General features: G+C 58.2%; 1 protein-coding gene across 3 annotated transcripts; it reads right to left on the reverse strand.

Annotated features, from left to right (window-relative positions):
• Window positions 1–766: 766 nt before the first annotated feature.
• On the reverse strand, window positions 767–20,529 carry MCM5 (minichromosome maintenance complex component 5). Of its 3 annotated transcripts, none has more exons than XM_081248920.1 (17): window positions 20,406–20,529; window positions 19,971–20,145; window positions 18,410–18,536; window positions 18,195–18,323; window positions 15,170–15,342; window positions 13,120–13,275; window positions 10,871–11,037; window positions 10,258–10,429; window positions 9,145–9,256; window positions 8,379–8,522; window positions 7,965–8,030; window positions 7,540–7,716; window positions 6,776–6,888; window positions 5,139–5,267; window positions 3,983–4,125; window positions 1,918–2,045; window positions 767–1,053 (listed from the first exon to the last, which is right to left on the reverse strand). In XM_081248920.1, the coding sequence occupies exons 1-17, from the start codon at window positions 20,497–20,499 to the stop codon at window positions 952–954; spliced, it is 2,307 nt and encodes a 768-aa protein (XP_081105046.1). In that variant the 5' UTR covers window positions 20,500–20,529; the 3' UTR covers window positions 767–951. The 3 variants fall into 3 exon arrangements, with proteins under 3 accessions (XP_081105046.1, XP_081105047.1, XP_081105048.1); XM_081248921.1 differs by having other exon boundaries at window positions 20,387–20,473; XM_081248922.1 differs by having other exon boundaries at window positions 20,330–20,430.
• Window positions 20,530–20,832: the final 303 nt, after the last annotated feature.

Raw genomic sequence — 20,832 nt, forward strand, 5'->3', positions numbered from 1 at the left:
AGAAAGAAATGGCAAAATAAATTATGGCATATCAAAAAAAACAAACAAACTTGGGAGTTCCCTATTGGCCTAGTGGTTAGGATTCCAGGCTTTCGCTGCTGTGGCCCGGGTTCAATTCCTGGTCAGGGAACTGTGATGCCGCAAGCCGCGTGGCTAGCCAAAAAACAAAAAACCAAACTCAGGCCCAGAGAAGTCAGGAGCCTCACCCAAGGCCACACAGCTTGCAGGTGGCCCGCCAGGGGAGATCCAGCCTACTGAATTCTAGCACCCTTCCCTTACCTACTTTGCTCTAAGGCTCAGTGAGAATCCACCTCCCTGAATCCAAATGCCATCAGTCTCCCCACACTGCCTGGTCCTTCCTGGACATTCACTACCAGTAGCTCTCTTCTCCTAAACTCAACCCTGTGTCACCCCCATTTACAGATTAGGAAACTGAGGCGTGGCAAGATTCAGTGAATCCAGCCAGTCTGATGCAAACCCACGGCTGTTACCCACACATTAGCTGCTGGGGAACAGCTACGGACTTTCCCAAGCACCTCCACACACTGGATCTTGTTGAATGCTCACCAGTGCTGGCGAAAAGCGGGCTGGACCCTCCCCACCGAGCAGCTGCAGAACCTGAGCACAGAGGTGAATGCCCTGCCCAGGAGCCCAAGGGGCAGATGCAGGTCAGAAACCCAGGTCTGTCAGATTCCAAAGCCTGTCCTTGCCCCACGTGAGGGCAGGATGGGGGTGACAGGCCACCCAGTGCAGAAGCCCACAGATAACCAAACACACCACAGCTTTATTATTTCAATAAACTCCAAAAGCACATTTCCTGGATCTGCACGCTGAGGCAGAAACCAGAGGCAGCGAGGCAAGGCAGCTGGGGTCCCTCTGTCCAGAGCACGTGGGAGGCTCAAGGAGGTGGAGGTGGGGTGACAGCGGCATTCCTGCGGCGGGAGGCGCAGCTCACTTGAGGCGGTAGAGGACCTTACGCTGCATGCGATGCTGGATCTCGCCCCGCCGCAGCATGAGCTGCAGGACCTTGTGGATGGCGTGCTCCGGGTATTTCTGCAGGACACGGGGTCGGATGAGAGGCGTGCCTCCCACGCAACCGCAGACACCCCTCCCTCCGGAAGCCCAGGTGTCCCGTGCTCACGGGGGACTCTCCAGCCTTCACATCCTACCGCTCTGCATCCTAAGACAGGCTCACACTTCCTGAGCGACTACCACGTGTCAGGCCCTGTTCTAAGTCTTCATATACTTGAACTCGTTCTATCCCATAACATCCTCACGCAGCTGGTACTGTGATCATCACCTTTTTACAGAAGAGGAAACTGAGGCACGGAGAAGCTAAGTCACTCACTCCAAGTCACACAGCAATTAAGTAGTAGAGCTGAGACCTCAGCTGAGCCCATGTGACTCTAGAACCCAAGCTCCTGACACCCCTAAAGCCCTGTAAGCCTCTGTCTGCTCATCTCTCAAACGGGCGTGGTACCACCTACTGCATAAAACTGCTCTGAGGATGAAGAGGAGATGACGTACAAGGGAGCTGAGCCCAGAACCTGGGATTTTCCCTGCGATTTCAAAGACGGTGACAAGTTGCACACAGCTTCTAGAAGGCCCATCCCTTCTCTATGGGGTCAAGAGCACTGTCCCCGGCGAGCTGGGTGGCTCACCCTCCTGGCAATGAGGCGAAGGGAGAGATGCAGGGCTGGGGAAGCCTGGGACACTCCAGCAGGACCTCAGCCACCTCTCCTCGCCCCACAACGTGACACAGAAAGTCACAAGGGGAGGCACACTGGGAATGGGCCCGGCCTGGCCCCTTCCCCATCCTGGGCCTGTCTGCTGAGCAACAGGACGCAGTGTTAGGTGGCTGGGAACCAGGCCACAGGGAGCCCGCAGGACTCCCACTGGGCCCCCGGGAAGGCCCACCTGCTTGGTGAAGTCCTGGACGATGCTGTGCTCCGACACCTGGGATCCAATGGCGAAGCGGCGCTTGAGCTGCTTCTCGATGCGGCTCAGCAGCTCCTGGTCCTCCTGGCTGGTGAAGCCCTCCACCCCTGTGGGTGTGAGGAGGGAGACGGGCAGGTGGGGACCTCAGTCTGCCCACAGCGGCTAAGAGCGAGCCAGGCCCGGAAGAGAAAATGAGAGGGAGAGGAAGAGCGTGCCCGGGGACAACCAGGGCCTGACCGAGGAGATGACCGACAGAGACCCAGAGTCTGGGACGGGGCAGACGTGTGGGGAAGGATGCTGCAGGCAGAGGGAACGGCAGGTGCAAAGGCCCAGAGGTGGGAAATATGCCCATCTCGATCAAAACCCGGTCAGGAGGCCAGGGACATGGCCAGAGTGGGGGCAGGTCCTGTGGGCCCTGGAGGCCACGGCACAAATTTTTCTTTGATTCTGGTGAGCAGAACAGCCACTAGAGGGCTCTGAGGAGGGCCATGAGCTGACGACAGCACCTGGCTCCCAGGCAGCTGGACAGGCAGCAGCAGGAAGACTTCCTGGAGGGATCTATCTCAGATGGAGAGCTGGAAGGGACCCAGCAGAGACCCAGAAGGGCGCGCAGGCTGCCCCGGAGACCACATCTGTGAGGCGCCCCAAGCAGCCCAGGCAAGCAGGCTCGTAATTTCCAACTATTGCCCCAGGATGGATTCCCCCTGCTGACCCAGGCCTGCAAAGGCCTTGGTGTTTCAGGAACAGAGAGGGTGGGACCGTGGTGGGGGAGCCACTGAGAGGGACGTCAAGGCTCCAAGTTGAAATGAGTCTGCAAGGCAAACTCTTACCCAGCCTGCAAAGCCCAGCTCCAGTTTCACCGCCAGGAAGGCCCTCCAGGGCAGAGACTGAGTCATCTTCCCCAAGGGGACGGCGGGGTGATCAGACCACCCCCACCTCCCAGGCTCCAGCCACACTGGCCCTTGAACACGCAGAGCCTGCTGTCCTTGGGGTCTTGCCGCTCAGCCCTCGCTCTATGCGCGGTGCCCGACCCCACACTCCGGGGAGCCATGTGTCCTCACTCACACCAGTCCCTGCTTCCTGCCACCTCCTAAGAGCCCATCCCAGACCACCCGAGGGGCAGGGGATCCCTCCCCAACATTCCTGACCTGCTGGACTTCTCCCCTCCGTGCTCTTTACCCCCTGAGCTTGATTTGTTTGCCTCTTTGCTGTGTCTCCCCTGTGGAGAAGGGGGGCCTCACAAGGCACAGACTTAGAGATCTGCTCACTCCTAGATTCCCAGCACCTAGAACAGCCCGGCAAATTCTAAGCACTAAGTACCTGCTGCGGAAGGAATGAATTCGTCCCAGCGGAGCCTGGCACAGAATCAGTGCTCCAGAGATGCTCAGAGGCTGAGCCCGAAGCAGGCAGCAGGACTTAACGGCAGCCTGAACCCCGCTGGCCTCGGGGTCGAGACGTGTATTCTAGCTGGGCGAATGGTGACCTTGGGCACTGTGAATAGGCCTCTTTGGGTGTCAGTTTTCCCATCTCTAAGAGGTGAAGGGCTAAGTGCCCAGCCTGGCTTCTGGGGGTTTTGAGGGCAGCTGTTAGTGAAACGGAGGAAGAGCTCTGGAAGCACTCAAATGGTTACGGCTCAAAAACAGGGGTGCATGCAGACTTCCCTGGAGGTCCAGTGGTTAAGTCTCCATGTTTCCACTGCAGGGGGTGCAGGTTCGATCCCTGGTCAGGGAAATTCCATATGCTGCGTGGTGCAGCCAAAAAAAAAAAAACGGGTGCCAACTACCATTCTTAACGGATGATAAAATTGTGAATTATAATAATGAACTGGGTCAAGAGAATTGTGCTCCAGAGTCTGGAGAGAGGCTGTTCTTCCCATCTTGGGGGAAATTGGCTGGTGGGGGCTGGGGACAGGAGAGGGGCTTATTCCCAGGAGGAAGCGCGGAGAAGCAAATGCAGAGAAGCAACAAGCACAGCAGGTGTCCAGCATGAGCCCTGCCCACGGAGCCCACAAGCCACCTGAGCCTGGGTCCCTGCGGCTGCTCACCTGACAGGGTGCCGGACAAGGCGGCGTCCAGCGTGGACACCTGGAAAAGCCTCAGAGCCTCCTCCACGTCCGCCTCCGTGGCGAAGGGCTGCAGCTTCATCTTGCTGAGGGCCTCAGCAATGCGCACGACGGCCTCCAGCTGCCTGTGTGGGAGCGACGGGACGCCAAGGCGGACTCAGCCCATCTTCTCTCCCCATCCCACCCTGACCTCCAGGAGGTGCCTGCCCCAGGCAGTAAGACTACAGGGGAGACTGCTGGCTGTCCCCGTGATCCACCTGCCTCAGTAACAGAACCCCGACTTCTACTCTAGCACGTGGCGCCACCTAAAAGACATTTCCCAGACTCTCTTGTGTCTAGGTGTGTCTGTGTGACTAAGATGTGACCAGTAAGCTGTAAGTCCAAATATTTTACGGGAACTTCAGGAAGTGTCCTTAAAAGATGGACCATTCTTTTTCTTCCTCTCCAGCCACCTGGAATGTGGAGGTGATGGCTGGAGTTCCAGCAGCCACCTTGGACGATGAGGATAAGGGTGAACCTGAAGGAACCCAGGTTGCTGATGGCTGAGGAGCCATCACATAGGTAGGGCTACCTACCCTCAAATGTTTTTACAGAAGAGGGAAATAAACTCCCAATTTACTTAAGCTACTTCACGTGGGTTTTCTATTACATACAGCCAAATACACTTCTAACTAATCAGTGCTGGAAGCAAGATTCAAACGAGGTAGGTTCAAGCTCTTAGTCACTCTACTGCGTAAACTCACAAGAGTGACAAGAGCTAACAGCTGAGAAAACTGAGATGCAGAAAAGGAAAGCAATTTCCCTGCAGTCACACAGTGGGCTGGAGGCTAGGACCAGGTCTCCTGACTCCCAGCCTGGACCCTCCTTCACCCTCAGGGCTTCCCGGCGATGGGGGAAGCTAGACCGAATTCAGAAGAAAGGGGTCCAGATTTTCTCAACAGCAAACAAACCAAGAGATACAGACAATCAGGGAGGCCACTGTTTTCACTCCCAAAGGAGTGCTCCCTGCCCAGCAGCCCTGACCATGGCCTGCACCACGTAGTCAGCAACAGCCCCGGCCCCAGACTTGCTGGGCACATAGTTCCTTGTAAACCGAGGCCATCTGCCCAGGCCGGTCCTGGCCCGCCCGCCTGCTCACCGCACGGTGATGGGGATGCTCGAGCGGCGGTCACTGTCCCTTTCGTGCTGACGGGCCCCGCTCCGCATGATGATGTACCGGTTCTTCAGCTTCTCTGCAGCCTCTGCCGACAGCCGAGGGCCACACTTCCTGCAGGATGGGGAGTGGCTGCCATGAGGCCAGGAAGAAATCTTGGGGTACTCACCCCATCCCCGGCCCTCTGCTGGCTTGCAGACATACGCTTTCCGGGCCCACCAGACAGTGGCCTCTCAGCGGTCCTCCCCTCAACACATTCAGGGGCAAGATGCACAGTGACATCCACAAGAGGCTCACAGAGACCGCTGTCCAGAGCAGGGAGCATGCCAGACTGGGGGTGGGGGAGGGTAGCAGCAGGGGTGTCTGCTCAGAATCTAGCCCCACCCTATCCCCGCCACCCCGCGGCCCCACCCCAGCCAACTGAACTCTCACTGATTTAAGGGAAGCCTTAGATCACCTAATCCAACTCTCATGCTGAGGATGAGGTGAGCAAGGCCAGAGGGAGGGAGGAAACTCCCCATAAGCCACGTGGGACCTGGCATCAAGGGAGGACTAGAATCTGGGGCTCTCAGACTCACACCCAAGGGCCCAAGCCTCTGAGGACAGGGCCACGAAGAGCTCAGGCATGACAAAGACCCAGGTACCAATGGGCACCGCACCACCCATCACCAAGGAGGAAGCGGTGAGTAGGGACCCACCTGAACGCAGCACTTCACCTCCCATTAGAGAGGCACTCAAAGATCCCTCCACCCTTGGGTTTTAGTTCCAATAAGAGACAGCCGAGGTGTGTGTCCAGAATCTTGGTACAGGGATTAAAAGCACAGCCTTTGGAGCCAGGTACCTGGGTTCAAGTCTTGGCCCCACTACCTCCTGTCTGTAACCCTGGACAAGTTACTTAACCTTTCTTTGCCTTGGCTTCCCCATCTGTAAAATGGAATAATAATACACCAACCTCATAGGTCTGGGGAGAGGGATGGTGTTCACTTATACATAAAACTCTCAGGCTAACATCTGGCACAGACTAATTACTATGTGTATGACTGTTGTCATTGGCCATCTGTGAGAACAACAATATTTAAGGTTGCAGCTGCCATTTACTGAGTGTTTACCTGGTGCAGGGCTGTGCCACTCACTCATTATTTTGTGTGATCCTTACAACAACCCTAGGACACAACCACCCAGGGAAAGCGAGACTCAACTGACTTGCCCAAGGTCACACAGTGGGGGCAGGAGTTACCCAGAGCCCATATCCACAAGCCTCTCTGCACACCGGAGTCAAGGGGGTCTTCGAGACCATCTAAATTCTTTTTATTTTTTTTGGCCTCGCCGTGCAGCAGGCAGGATCTTAGTTCCCCGACCAGGGATTGAACCCATGCCCCCTGCATTGGGAGCGTGGAGTCTTAACCACTAGACCGCCAGAGAAGTCCGGAGACCATCTAAATTCTCCACCTTCGCTTCGGAGATGGAGAAACTGAGGCCAAGAGCCACTGAGCGACTGTGGGGTCAGGAAGGAGCGGAGCTAAGATCCTCAGGGCCTGATCTCAGGCATCCTGAATGGGGCTCTCTCCCACTCCAGGGGAGCCGGCAGCCCCACCCCCGTGGGGCCTGCATCCAGGACTCACGCGCGGCAGTAGGCGATGAACTTCTTTAGCTTGGTCAGGTCGATCTCGCCCTCCACGGCCTGGGTCTGTGTCAGAGCGCTCACGTGCAGAGTGATGACGTGTTTGGCCAGCATCTGGGAGGCAGAGGGGACACGGGGTCAGCCCGCAAGGCTTCCCAAGCCAGGTCCCAACGCAGAGGTGGAGCGGGCAGGGAGGGAAGAGCTGCCAGGGCTAGAAGTGGTGGAGGGGAGGAGGCCCTCGCTTTTCCTGGGGGTTGTCAGCTGGTAAGACAACAGCCCAGAGCTGCCAGGCCCTTCTCTGCCACCACGAGGGGTGCAGCTGCCTGAGAACAAGCCTCCCCACTAAGGGAGGTCAGGCCGAGCGGCAGAGACAGCCGCGCCCAGATGACCCAGAGACCTGACCCAGCCGAGCCTCGCACCTCCAGGCTTGTCCATGACGTAAGCGCTGGAGTTCCTTTCAGAGGCTGACTGACCGGAACTGGGGTTCTAGTACTTGCATCCAAAGGTCAATCCCCTCATTTCACACAGAAGGGACTAACACCCAGGAAATGACTGACCCCAAATCTCATGGCACATCGAGCTCAGGAGAGGTAGGACCCGGGACGCCCAGGGCAGCGCTCTTAGAATCCACAACCCCGCCTCCATGGTGGCCCACTCACGGGCCGATCTGGTGGCCAGGGCTTCTGGTCGAGCCCCTTGTCTGCCCACCCTCGCCCCCCGACCCCTAGAACCGCAGGCCTGGCTGCGGTCCGGCCCCCCACGCACCATATCCCTCTCCTCGTTGTGCTCGTCCTTGACGATGAAGATCATGTCGAAACGGGACAGGATGGTGGGCATGAAGTCGATGTTGTCCTCCCCCTTCGTCTCGTCCCAGCGGCCAAACACCGAGTTGGCAGCAGCCAGGACGGAGCAGCGGGAGTTGAGGGTGGTGGTGATGCCGGCCTGACAGGGAAGCGTGGGGGGCAGCAGAGGACAGGGAGATGGGAACGCGGGGTCACGGCCCTCTCAGGTGTGCACACCCGTGCCCACATGCACGCACGCAAGCACACGCACACACACAGGATTCCAGGACCACTGCTGCGGCCAACAGAGGTCGGGCCGCTCAGGGCAGCCTGAAGACGGGGCCAGAACCCGGCCCCTCCCAGCACCCCGGGACAGCTCTGCTGGGCTGGACCAGGGAGGATGCTCACCTTGGCGATGGAGATGGTCTGCTGCTCCATGGCCTCGTGGATGGCCACGCGGTCGTCTTCTCGCATCTGTGTAGAAGACAGAAACGTCCACCAGACCCAGGTGAGGGGCCAGGGCACGGTAGCAGCAGGAAGCCCTACAGGAGCTACCATTCCCAAGTCCCGACCCTGTGCCAGGCCGATAGCAGGAACCGGGTCACCTCTAGTCACGGGGACAGTGTGTGGGCTTGGCTCTCCTCTCCCCATTCTCAGGTGAGGAAACTGAGGCTTGGAGAGGTGCAGTTACTTCCCGATAGTAACGGGAAGTCTCCACATCACAGGTGGTTTCTGCCGTCCAAGAACAGAAGGCCACACCCCCAGCCCGCGGCCAGCAGGCGCCACCACCACTGAGCCACCACCTCACCCTGCCAGGCTCACCTTGTCAAACTCATCGATACAGACGACCCCACCATCGGCCAGGACCATGGCCCCGCCCTCCATGATGAAGTTCCGGGACGAGGGGTCCCTCATCACCGAGGCTGTCAGGCCGGCCGCGCTGCTGCCTTTCCCAGACGTGTACACCTGGGGGAGGGAGGCGGGAGGGTCAGGGCCCATCATGGCTCCATGCTGACCCAGTAAGTCAAGGGGGCCCAGGAGCTAGGGCTCAACCAAGGTCACACGTCACAGCTGGCTGCAGAGCACAGACAATCTCAGTGTTCCTCCTCTGATGGGGGGACCACCCCAGCCCCAGTTCTCCCACAGGGGAGCGTTCACATCCATCACTCACCTGAACCCCACGACTGCCCCATGAAGCAGCCCCCAGGGGTCCGGCTCATGGAGGAGCAAACTGAGGCCGACAGGAGAGCAGTGACACTGTTCCAGGGGGCCTCAGGGCTGGTTCGACTCCTGACTCCCAGGAAAGGCATCCCCACCCTGAGTCCCATGTCATCTATTGCTATCGATGTTAAGACTTAGCAGATGGATAAACTGAGACTCAGAGAGACTGGGTGACTTGCTCAAGGCCCACAGGCAATTACCAGCCAGGCTGAGACCAAACAAACCCCATCCAGTCCAGCACTCCGCCCGCTGCCCCAAACCTACACACGCCGTCGGTCCCCTTCCTCCTCTATCCTCTGCGGCCCCGCCCGCAGCCTTCCTCTCTGTGGCGCAGCTAAGGCGGACAGAGGTCACCCTGGGCACTCACCCCGATGGGAGAGCACTTCTCCACAAACTTCAGCAGCTGGGACTTGGCCGTCCCCGGGTCCCCCAGCATCAGCAGGTTGATGTCTCCTCGGCGAGTGAGGCCATCGGGGAGCCTGGGGGAAGACGGGCAGGCGGGCCAGGTGAGCAAGGCGAGAAACCCAGGGCTGGTTGGTCACAGCGGTCTGGCTGTCGGGCCCCCGACCTGTCATGAGCCTCAGAGCAGGCGGGGAGGCGGGGGCTCTGGCCTGAGAGCCATGTTCATAGCCAGCTGTGTCCCCTAGCCTCACCCGTGGTGACTTGCTTCCAAGGGAGGGGAGGTTCAGAGGAAACGGCACTTAGAGCTGGGCTTGGGCACACACAGTCGGCATCTGATAAACACCCCCCCACCCAGCTGGAAAGAAGGAAAGAGAGGGAGCCACCAGCGGGCTGCACACAGTACTGTGGAGCGGACACCGCGAGGGCAGGCTCCTGGCCCCAGCGCGCGTGCCTGTGAGCAAGTTCCTTTAGCTCTCTATGCCTCAACTTCCTCATCTATGAAATGGGCTCGATTGTAGCTTTCTCACAGGGCTAATCTGGGGACTGACTGCATTGGAAACACATAAAAGCACTCAGAAGAATGTCTGGCACGTGGTAAGAACTCGGTAACTGGTAGCTGCTAAATATATTATTACTTCCTCTACCTCTACTATTTTATTTTAAAAGGACGCGACGTCCCGAGTATGAGGCTCTCACCCGTCTTATTCATGTGGAGACTTGTGTTCAGAGAGGTGGTGTCTCTTGCCCAAGGTCGCAAGGTAAATAAGCAGCCCTGAGAGATGTCACCCTGGTCTCAGACTCCAAGCCCGAGCTCTCCCCGGCACTGGCCAGGCCCTTCACACCACCAAGGCCCCAGCCTAGCCAGGGCCGGGCAACTGCTCCGGAGGAAGGGTGTGGGCCAGCCCCCAGCCGGCTGGCAGCGAACCTGGGAAGCGGGGAGGGTGCCTGAGAGGGGCAGGCGGGGCTGAGGGTCCTGGGCAAATGAAAAGGGCATTCAAGTCCTGACCACCTGGCAGCTGCCCTCCTGTGGGCAAGTCACTCGTTCCCCTCCCCGGACCTGGGGGGCCTGGACACCCACCTCTTTCGGGAACCCCCGAAGAGCAGGCAGGCGATGGCCTTCTTCATGTCTGTGCCCCCAAAGATGGAGGGGGCAATGCTCTTGGAGATGACCTCGTAGACGCTGGGGAGGGCGGCCAGGCGCCGGAACTCCTCCTCCTCCTGCGGGGTCACAGCCCCAGCAAAGCTGCGGCCTGGGTGGGCAGAGCAGGGGGCTGCGTGAGTGCCCTGAGGGAGAACGTGCTGCCTGAGGCCCACCGCCCTGGGCCGGCCCAGGGCCTCCCAGAGGGCAGGGCCCTCAGAGCCAGGCAGCACAAGCGTCAGTCTGAGCAAAGACAGAACCCCAGGTCTCCGCACCAGGCGTGGGCCTGTGTGTTCCAGGGTCCAGTGAGCAAGCAGATGAGTGTGGAGGGCGGGGGGATGACCTGAGGAGTGCCAGGTGACAGGGGCCCTCAGGGACATCTTCCATCTTGCCTATGGGGGGTGACATGGCCTCTCTGGTGAGAACAGCACCGCTCACCCGGCTGCCGTGCGGGACAGAGCGCAGGGGCAAAGGTGGAGACGGGGAGACCAGGACGAGGCCCACTGACAGCCCAGGGGAGGGACGACGGGGGTTCGGCCCAAAGCACACTCACTGGAGCCATCTGTGTCCACCTGGATGCCCAGGACCCGGATGTAGGAGCTCCGGATGCCCACGCCCACCCTGTCGCGGCCCTTGCTGGCGGTCAGGCCAAACTTCTTGATGGAGTAGATGCCCATGATGGTGACCCTGTTCCCAGGGACGACCTTGTCACACAGGTACCTGAGAGGAGGATGGGGAGGAAGAAGGTGAGAGGCTGGTGGGGGTAGCAAGCCCCCGGCTCCCCCAACCCCGTCATGCTCGCCATCCGTCCACCTCGCCATCTCTACATGGGGCCCCACGGGCTGGCTCCAGCCCCCGCACCGCCCAGGGCCCTCTCCCTCTCACCACAACCCAGCCCATGCTTGGACGGCCCAGCTGCTGAGAGGAGGACAAGCCTTGGTCATGGGGGCGGCCTGACCCCTCCACGGGCCTCAGGAGCTCGTCCGTTATGCTGGTTAGAGTTGGGGGGCGCCCACCCCAGCCCCTCAGGTGCCCCGCCTCCATCTCATCTGCTGTCAGACGCATTGCAGGGCCCCCCCTCGGCCATCTCGGGGGAAGCACTCCTCACACCCTCCCAGCCTCCCTGCAAGGGCCGCGCCCCACTTCTGCCTCTTTCACGGCTCCACGAGCTCAGTCAAGTCATTCTGCCTCTGGATTTTAATTTCCTCTTTAAAAAAAAAAAAGATGTTGAGGGACTTTCCTGGTGGTCCGGTGGTTAAGAATCCGCCTTCCAACGCAGGGGACACGGGTTCGATCCCTGGTCGGGGAACTAAGATCCTACATGCCACAGGGCAACTAAGCTCGTGCGCCACAACCAGACAGAAGCCTGAGTGCCGCAACAAAAGATACTGCATGTCGCAACAAAGATCCCGCGTTGCCGCAACTAAGACCCAGCACAGCTAAATAAATAAATATTCAAAAAAAAATATATATATATATATGTAGAGAAAGAGAGAGAAACACGGAAGTCTCTGAGCCCCTCCAGCCTGTGCAGCACAGAAAGGACCCTGGGGCATGTATCCGTATTCTGCTGCTTAGAAGCTGTGTGACCTCTCTGAGCCTGGGAGAGGATGATAAAGTGATCTGACCTGCTGGGTTACTGTGGGATCAAGTGAGGTACAAGACCCAAAAGTGCTTTATCCACCAGAGAATCACATCTCCTAAAGGACCCACACTGTCATTGTTAACTTTCTGTGACTCCCCTCTTCCCAGACCCCACTTCCTCAGCTTTGAATAATCTAATCATAGACCATTTGAATAATCTAATAAATACCGAATATTTAATCTGTATTAAGGAATTGTGCTAGAGACACAGTGTAGAGGACAAATGTATGGACATCAAGTGGGGGAAAAGGGGGGTGGGATGAACTGGGAGATTGGGATTGACATATACACACTAATGTATAAAATAGATAACTAATGAGAACCTGCTGTATAGCACAGAGAACTCCACTTCTCTATACAGTAGAAACTAACACAACATTGTAAAACAACTATATCTCAACTAAAAAAAAAAAAGAAAGAAAAAGGAACCGTGTTACACACCCAACATGCATTTTCCAATTTAAATCTCCCAGCAGCCTGATGAGATTAAGGCCTGTCACTGTCCCCATTCTCCTGGTAAGGAGACTGAGGCTCAGAGAGACCATGTAACTTGCTCAAGAGCCTGACCTCTACACCTTCCACAGCCACTAAGGAAGCTAATGACCTACGGACCCCCTCCTCCGAGAAACGTGCAGCACAGACCATCTGCACGCGACGTCGGGGTGCAGGAGCCCAGGTGAAGAAGCCCAGTCCACACCTCCACACCTTCCTCCCAGGTCACCAGGAGGGGACCGGGCTGGCCCAGCACCCCAGCACCCTCTCCCCCTTTCCAATCACCCAGCAACATCCAAGGAAGAATCTTAAACAGAAAGCCTGGGGTGGGCGTCAGGCTGGAAAGAGGCTCCCCCGGCTACTGGCTGTCCAGCTCTGGGCCTCCCAGTTCTAAGAGGGCTGAGGAGACTCTGCAGGAAGAACGCAGGCTGGCAGCCCAGCCCCTCCACTCACTGAGCCGGTCACACATCCTCACATTTCCTCGTCTGCAAAGAGGGGTGGACCCGCCCCTGCAGATTATGGGGAGATGAAATGAGAGGAAGCATGGGGGCGGCACCAGGCACGGAGCAAGTGTTCTGTAACCAGCCACCCTCCCCCACACCCCACTGTGCTCAGCCGGCCACTCGCGGCACCTGACTCAGGGGCACGGCCAGGGAGCCCACTCACCTGTCGCAGTAGAGCTGCATGTGTCTGGGCATCTCGCCATGGGGCACCGCATCCGGCAGCTCCTGCAGCTTCAGGGTCTGGAAGTCCACGCACTTGCACTTGTCCGGCATGATGAAGTACGGATCCAGTGGGCACTTGGGGCGCCCGGCCTGATCCCTGTCGGTGGGGAGGAGAAGGGTCACCAGAGCTGCCCCCAGAGCCCCAAGGCCAGGAGTCAGTGACAGGACTGGCCAGCAACAAGCTAGGGGTCTCCAGGACCCGGGAGAAGGCCCTAAAGGAGGGCAGCTCAGCGGGGGATACCCACAGGGCTAGGAGTGGGGAGAGGTGCTCTGAGCCTGGCTCCCCCATTAACCTGCTGCGAGGCAGACAAGTCACACTCCCAGCCCTCCCGAGGGGGTCTCAGTGTCCCCACAGGTGAAAAGGGGCCAAATCGCCAGTGACCTTTCCAGCCCCCCACTCAGATCCCAGGATCTGCCAGTGAGGGTCTGGGTGCCTCGAGACCCTGCTCAGGGTTCCAGGCGTCCATGCACCTCGACATAATGAAATCACTATCCCACTATTACAGCTGTGTTACTGCAAAGCACTGATTTTGTGCCGGGCACTATTCGATGTACCGGGGACACAGCCGTGAACAAAAAGTCCTTGATCTTCTGGAGCTCAGTTCTGATCATGGGAGGCCAAGAACACCAACCGGCAGATAACCACACACCAGGACAACAGAGGTACCATCAAGGAGGCAGGTCTACAAGAGGGACACGTGCCCCAAACCTAAGGGGGAGGGGCGGGGAGGCAACCCTGTGAGGTGATATCGGAGGAGAAAGCTGAAGGAAGCAGCGAGGTCACAGATTTTGGAGGTCAGAAGAAAGAAAGGTCCAGGCGGAGGAACAGCAAGTCCAAAGGCCCAGTGACAAGAGCGTGCTCAGCATGTTCCAGGAACGGCAGGGAGGCTGGGCCGAGAGAGGAGGGAGGACAGGAGGCCACAGGGAGCCAGGAGCACACCGAGGGCCATGCAGGCTGAGATGGCACTTGACTTTGGGAGAGACGAAAACGGCTGAATCACCTGCAGTGCAAAGGGTCACCTGGCTGCCAGGGGGTGGAGAGACTAGGGGACGAGGGTGGGTGGGCGCAGGGGGCACCAGGGCACCAGGCCGGGTGAGGGATGACAAAGAGCGTGGAGCAGGGGGACGTGCCGCAGGGGGTGAGAAAAGACCTGACTCTCCACGTACAGACTTAAGGGCAGAGCGGAAGGGCTTCCTGATTGTTTGGATACGACACAGGAAAAAACATGAGACCAAGGATTTGGACCCGAACACCTGAAAAGATGGCCTTCCCGTTTGGGGTAGGGGTCATGCTGCAGGAGGGCAGATCTTGGGATGGGATGGAACCTGCCACACAGGGTGTGGGGCTTGTGCAAATCTGCGATGCCCACTAAACACCCACGCGAGGGTGTCCGGCGGGCAGCTGCACGTGAGGCTGGGGTTCAGTGGAAACACACATTTGCGTGTCCTCTGCACACAGACAGTATTCAAAGCCCGAGACAGGCAAGGGGGTTAAGTATAGAGAAAAGAAGGGTGGCTGAGGCCTGAGGTCAGGAAGCTGAGGGGAACCAGCAGCCAGAGAGGGTAGGGGCCCTTGAGATCAGAGGTCAGCAATAGCTTTCTGTAAGGAGCCAGAGACAAATACTTTCAGCTTTGTGGGCCATGAGGCCACACACTCTGCCTCCGAAGCACAAATGCAGCCATAGGCAATGTGTAAACGAAGGAGCCTGGCACGTTCCTGGGCCTTCCCTCCAGACCTGCCCCAGCAAGCCAAGGTTTCTTGTAGAAGACTCCTGGTGGACTCCCAACCCTGGCTCCCGGCACAGGTTGTCTGGGCGCCCTGGAGGGACAGAACTCACCACTGCAGCGGGACACCACCGCCCCAGGGCATCAGGTCTGCCCCAGGCCCTCCCTGCTGCAGGTGGTGCAGGCCGGGTCCTCCTCCTTCATCTCCGCTCAGATGTCACCCTGTCACCCCCACCGTGCCACAGGGCCACGCAGAGCCCACTCACGTGTTGCACTTCCTGGGCAGGGCGTAGCCCTCCAGGCCGGGGCGCATGGCGACGTTGGTGAGGGTGTTGCGGCAGCTGCGGCACTGGACGGAGATGCGGGTGGCCTTAGCACGGACCCCAGAGGCAGCAATGATGATGCCGGGGATCTTCACCAGGTGCGACATCGTGTCCGACTGCAACAGAGCCACGGGGAGGGTGGCTGGTTAAAGGGAGCCGGAACACCTGAGATCACGTAGGAGAATCTTTTTCTAATGTGTACTGAAGTATTCAGGTATACAGGACCATGTCTGTAACTTACTTTAAAATACTCTAACAGGGGGGCTTCCCTGGTGGCACAGTGGTTAGGAATCCGCCTGCCAACGCAGGGGACGCGGGTTCGAGCCCTGGTCCGGGAAGATCCCACATGCCGCGGAGCAACTAAGCCCTGTGGTGCCACAACTACTGAAGCCCGCGCGCCTAACGCCCGCAAGCCACAACTACTGAAACCCACGTGCCACAACTGAGCTCACGTGCCACAACTACTGAAGCCCATGTGCCTAGAGCCTGTGCTCTGCAACGAGAAGCCACCGCGATGAGAAGCCCGCACACCGCAACGAAGAGTAGCCTCCGCTCACCAGAACTAGAGAAAGCCCGTGCACAGCAACGAAGACCCAACACAGCCGAAAATAAATACATAAATAAATGTATATAAAAAATAAATTAAATAAAATACTGTAGCAGAAAAAAGAAGAAAGCAAGTAAGGCAAAATGTTAATGGCCATTAAATCCCTTTCATCATCATCTCTTCTTCCCTCTCCCAGGAGCTTTTCTGGGACAGACAGGCAGGCTACAGGTTCTTGCTGAGGCCCCTCAAAGCCCAGAAGGTGGGGAGTGGAGTAGAAGGTGAAAGGTTCGGGAAGGAGGCTGCCCCCCCAAGAAGTGAGACCAGAGGCACGTGTTGCTGCCACAGCCCAGGGGACCCCAGACCTGCTGAAACCGCCCCCCCCAGAGCCTGTCTTCTGGAAAACTATCTACAAGCTGCAGAAAGCCTAGCCCTCCAGGATCCCAGGGATGGAAAAGCCTGAGGCTGCCTCAGCCCCTAAGCCACCCCGACAAGCGATCCTTCTAGAGAGGACCCCTCCTCTACCACAGGACACCTGTCACCCGAGGCAGGCCGGTCACTGGGTTTTCCAGTGGGTCTGAGAATAGGAAGCTTGTCCCATGTGGCGTTGAGCTTTGCTTCTCTGAGGAAACAGCTGCCCTGCAAAACAAGTCCAATGCCACCTCCGCATACAGGCAAATGCGTGATGCTCGGGTGAGTTCCACACACAGTCCCAGGTCCCCTCCCCGGTGCTGGGCAAAGGGACGAAGCCAACACGCTCCACAGCCTCAAGAGCCCACAGCCCAGCACTGCTTCTGGAACAGAACTGCCATTGTGCTAATCAAGGAGGATTTAGTAGGGACCCCAGCCAAGCTGCAGGACACGGGGTTCCAGCAAAGACCAGGGCGTGGCCTTCTGGTGAGTAACAGAGGAGGTGACACTACCTGGGCCCACAGTTCAAAGGCACAGCCACAAGCATCCTTTCATTTGCTTCTCACAACAGCCTCGTGACAGAAGAACCAACGTCAGGCCCTCACTTCCTCCACAGGAAGCTCTCCTGTCCCACCCCTGCCTGTTGTATAAATTCTCCTTTCACACGGCAGCCCAAGGGAACCTTTAAAGATAGAATCGGCCCATCCTCCTACCTAACCTTCAATTCAAGCTGCTTTCCACAGCAGCCAAGGCCCTGGCCATCTGGTCTCTCTACCCGCTCCCTCCCTTCCTCTCCCCCAACCCTTACTCCCTGAGGTCCAGCCACACTGGCTTCTTTCTGTCCCTTGAAACCTGCTGCTGTCCCCGCCCCAGTGCCTTTGCACCTGCTTCTCCAGGAGCCTGGAACGCTCCTCCCCCAGGCTGTCACAGGGCTGCGTATCCCTCAGGTTTTCGCGCCAACATCACTTCCTCAGAGGGGCCTTCTCCGACCACCTCCCGGACCCCCGGCCACTGTCACATTGCCTGTTTCCTTTGCTTCATGACTCGTATCACAGGACCTGAAATCAGCTCACTGCTCCTTGTCTGATTCTCCCACTGTAAGCTCCATGGAACCAGGTCCTGTCTGTCTACAGTGAGGGTCCCCCAGCACCCGGCGAGGGGCAGTCACTTGATAAGTGCTCGTTGAATAAAACCAATAAAGACTAGATGGCAGACTGGCTCTGCCAAACTCTCCCTCGGCCTCATCACTCTCCAGCCATGCTGGCTGTCTTTCCCTCGGCCTGGCACACACCCTGCCCCCCTTGCCTCGCAGGCTTTGTACCAGCTGTGCCCTCCCTGCCCGCCCCAAACATTCTCTCCCAGCTGTTTGCGTGCTACCTGTTCTCACCCTCAGATCTCCACTCAGACGTGCCCTCCTCAAAGCAGCCTGCTTTTTTTTTTTTTTTTTTTTTTTTTGCGGTACGCGGGCCTCTCACTGTTGTGGCCTCTCCCGTTGCGGAGCACAGGCTCCAGACTCACAGGCTCAGTGGCCATGGCTCACAGGCCCAGCCGCTCCGCGGCATATGGGATCTTCCCGGACCGGGGCACGAACCTGTGTCCCCTGCATCGGCAGGCAGACTCTCAACCACTGCGCCAGGGAAGCCCCAAAGCAGTCTTCTTGATGTTTTCCAGAGGGGCCTCCGCGTTTTCTCATCACCCTCCTGGTTTCTCCCATTGCTCTTACAGTCACCTACAGTGATCATGGGTGACGTTCACCAGCTTATCCAGTCTCCCTGGGGACAGCAGCTTGTCCTGAGCTCACCACTGTTTCTCCAGGACCCAACTCACGCCTTGCCCACAGGAGGAACTCAGCAAACATTTGCCCAACGAGCTAAGTTTTCAGGGGCGCAAACAGGCTCAGAAAGGTCGAGTGAGTTGCTCAGGGTCACACAGCTGACACCCAGGTCTCTCTCCAAAGCCCCTCCTCACATGCAGCCGCCACCGCCACCCTTCAACTGGCCTGAGTGGACCCACCTTCAGGCTACGGATGCTGGACGGGCTGGCATCCGACTTGAGCATGACTTGGATGTCCTGGAGCACCTCGTCGCCAGCAGGCCGGGGCCGGGTCACCTCATCGGCCACCTCCTTGGCAGCTTCCTCCAGCTGGAGAGGAGGAGGGGGGCAGGCTGTGAGTGACCAGAGCAGGGCCAGCCCTGGGGGTTCAGCGGGTGCGGGGAGGTCCCACTCACCAGCTGCAAATGCTCAGCCGGCTGCTTGTACAAGTAGTCGGCCAGGTCCTCATCGAAGCTGGCAAGGTCCTCCATCTCCACCTCTATCCAGTACTCCCCCAGGTTATAATGCCGCTTGAGTCCATCCCTGGGGTGGGGGTGGGGGTGGGGGTGGGGAAGGGCGCGGAGAAAAGGAGACAACGCTGGCTGAGGTGCGCCCGCACCCTGAGTCTCCCACACCACTGCCCCGCCACCCCGCTTCCCAAACACATCTAGTTCCAGGTGGTTCTGTTATTTAACCCTGCAGAGGCCCACCCCCCACAGCTGAAAAGCATCCTCCAAAGAAAGCTCCGCGGAAGGGGTCCAAGCAGTAATCCAAGGACAGTTCAGCGCTCACAGACAGGGTCCTGTGCACAGGTGTCTGGAAGACTCTCACTGCAAACCAGTCCTTTCAGTGGACTCCTTGGAGCCTTTAACCCTCTCTTAGATACTAACAAGGCACATGGCTAGAACCTGGACATTGAAGGCAGCAGAGACCATGCCTGTCTTGTCAACCACCAGAATCTTTTTACAGAGCATCCTATGGGACTATTATCCCAAAAACACATTCGGGGGCCACTGACCTCCTCGGTCTCATCCCTGTCCACCTCATGTCCGGAGCCGCATGCAACAGCCAGCCTGGCCCCGAGAGACCCTTGCTGTAACACGCCACCCCATACCCTGCTCCTGCGTGCAACTGCTCCTATCTGAAATGCCTTCCAGGCTTGACCCTCTCCTCTCAGCTCAAGGTCACCTCGGCTCCCCTGGAAGCCTCCCTAACTCCCCTGGAAGCCTCCCTAACTCCCCGCGTATATTCTTCCTTTGAGGTAATTATCACTTTGTAATTTATTTGTAGCTCCCTATGCTTCATTCCCACTGACTTAGAAGCTCCTTCAGAGCAAGTAGTATGAATCTTTTCATCTTTGCATCTCAGAGTCCAGCACATAGATGGTCAATGTCGGCTGATGCATGAATAAATGGAGGCAGGAGTGGCTGTGCCGTTTTACTGATGAAGAAACTGAGGCCCAGAGAAACCGTCACTTGGAAGTCACTCAGCTAATAATCAATCAGGCCCAAGCCTGGACCTGCAAACTCACGTTCTCTGCATTTTAACGGCCTATGAGTATCTGGTGCGATGGCACCAATGTACAATGACTAGGAACGGGGGCCTTGCCCAGCTCATTCAGTGCTGCAGCCCAGCACCTGGAACAGTGCCTGGCATGCAGCAGGTGCTCAGTCAATAGGAGTTGACTGAGTGGAATGAAGAATGAATGAATGAGTGAAGTAAAACATAACTACCATCTTCACCTTTTGCACCCACTAAGAACTTGGTTTACAAGATATCGCAAACATTACACGGAAGGACAGTAAGAAATAGATGAATAGGAACAAATCCTGGACGAAGAACCCACGTGACTCACTCAATCGTTAACTTCAGATGTGAAACGTACAAAACCATACGCCACGGGGCTGCGGGGCCCCAGTAAGTGGACGAAGCACCGCTGGGACCGCACCTTCCCTCCTGCACCGCTCCGGCCCGCACCTGTACTTGAAGGTGAAGCCCGTGCGGTCCGTGCCCACTCGGTACTGCCGCAGGAACTCCTTGAAGCGCCTCTGCAGCTGCGACTTGCGGGCCTGCCCCTCATCGGCCGCGTTGTCGCCCCCGAAGCTGTCGCTGTAGAAAATGCCGGGGTCGTCGAAGCCCGACATGACTGCACCTGGCGCGGGGACAAGGAGCTGGAGCAGATTCGGGGAGGGGGGCCGCGCGGCGTCCCCTCCGACACCTGGGTCCTCGGCTCCGAAGGCGGGGCGGGCGGGAGCCCGGTTCCGCCTCCCGGACCCTTACCCCAGTTCTCCCAAGAGAAACCCCTGCCAGACCTACTGCGCCCCAAATGCAGATACCTGTCGACCCCTGGGCCCGGCTCCGCAGTGCCCACTCCCCAGCCCTGCTGGCCCCACCTCTCCCTTCCCGCGCTACCTGGAACCAAAGAGACAGCGCCCACGGTCCGCCGCCGCCTTTCGCGGGAAAAACCAGACGCAGCGTTTGGACGCCGCGCCCGCTGCGCCCTCATTGGTTCGCCGGGACTCCGCGGCCAGCGATTGGGCCGTGCTGAGCCCGCGAGTCCCGCCCCCCACGAGCGGGCCGCCGAAGAGGATTGGCGGCCGGGCGCATGACGTCAGTCCTCCTGGCCTCCTTCCGGGCTCCATTTTGCGTGCTGGACAATTTGGCGCGAAACTGACCCGGAGGTAGCGGCGGGGCGGGGCGCAAAGATGGCGGAGGGGTGGGTCGAGGGCAGGCGCGGTCGTGCGAGGGCTGTTCTGTGTACTCTTCTTAAGCCTTTTTCAAAGTTTCAGGAGGAAACGACCCCTTTCAGAGCTATAGGGCCCTGAGAAGTACCCCTTGC

This window comes from Mesoplodon bidens (genome assembly GCF_964165515.1).
Source record: "Mesoplodon bidens genome assembly, chromosome: 11".
In the NCBI taxonomy this organism is placed as follows: Eukaryota; Metazoa; Chordata; class Mammalia; order Artiodactyla; family Ziphiidae; genus Mesoplodon; species Mesoplodon bidens.

Excerpts from the sequence above, each read along its gene's own strand:
- MCM5 (XM_081248920.1), bottom strand. The coding sequence starts at position 20,499 with ATGAGGGCGCAGCGGGCGCGGCGTCCAAACGCTGCGTCTGGTTTTTCC. Across the intron at positions 20,146-20,405 it reads CGCTGTCTCTTTGGTTCCAG|GTGCAGTCATGTCGGGCTTC; the intron begins GTAGCGCGGGAA and ends TCCCCGCGCCAG. Across the intron at positions 18,537-19,970 it reads GGCTTCACCTTCAAGTACAG|GGATGGACTCAAGCGGCATT; the intron begins GTGCGGGCCGGA and ends CCCCCACCCCAG.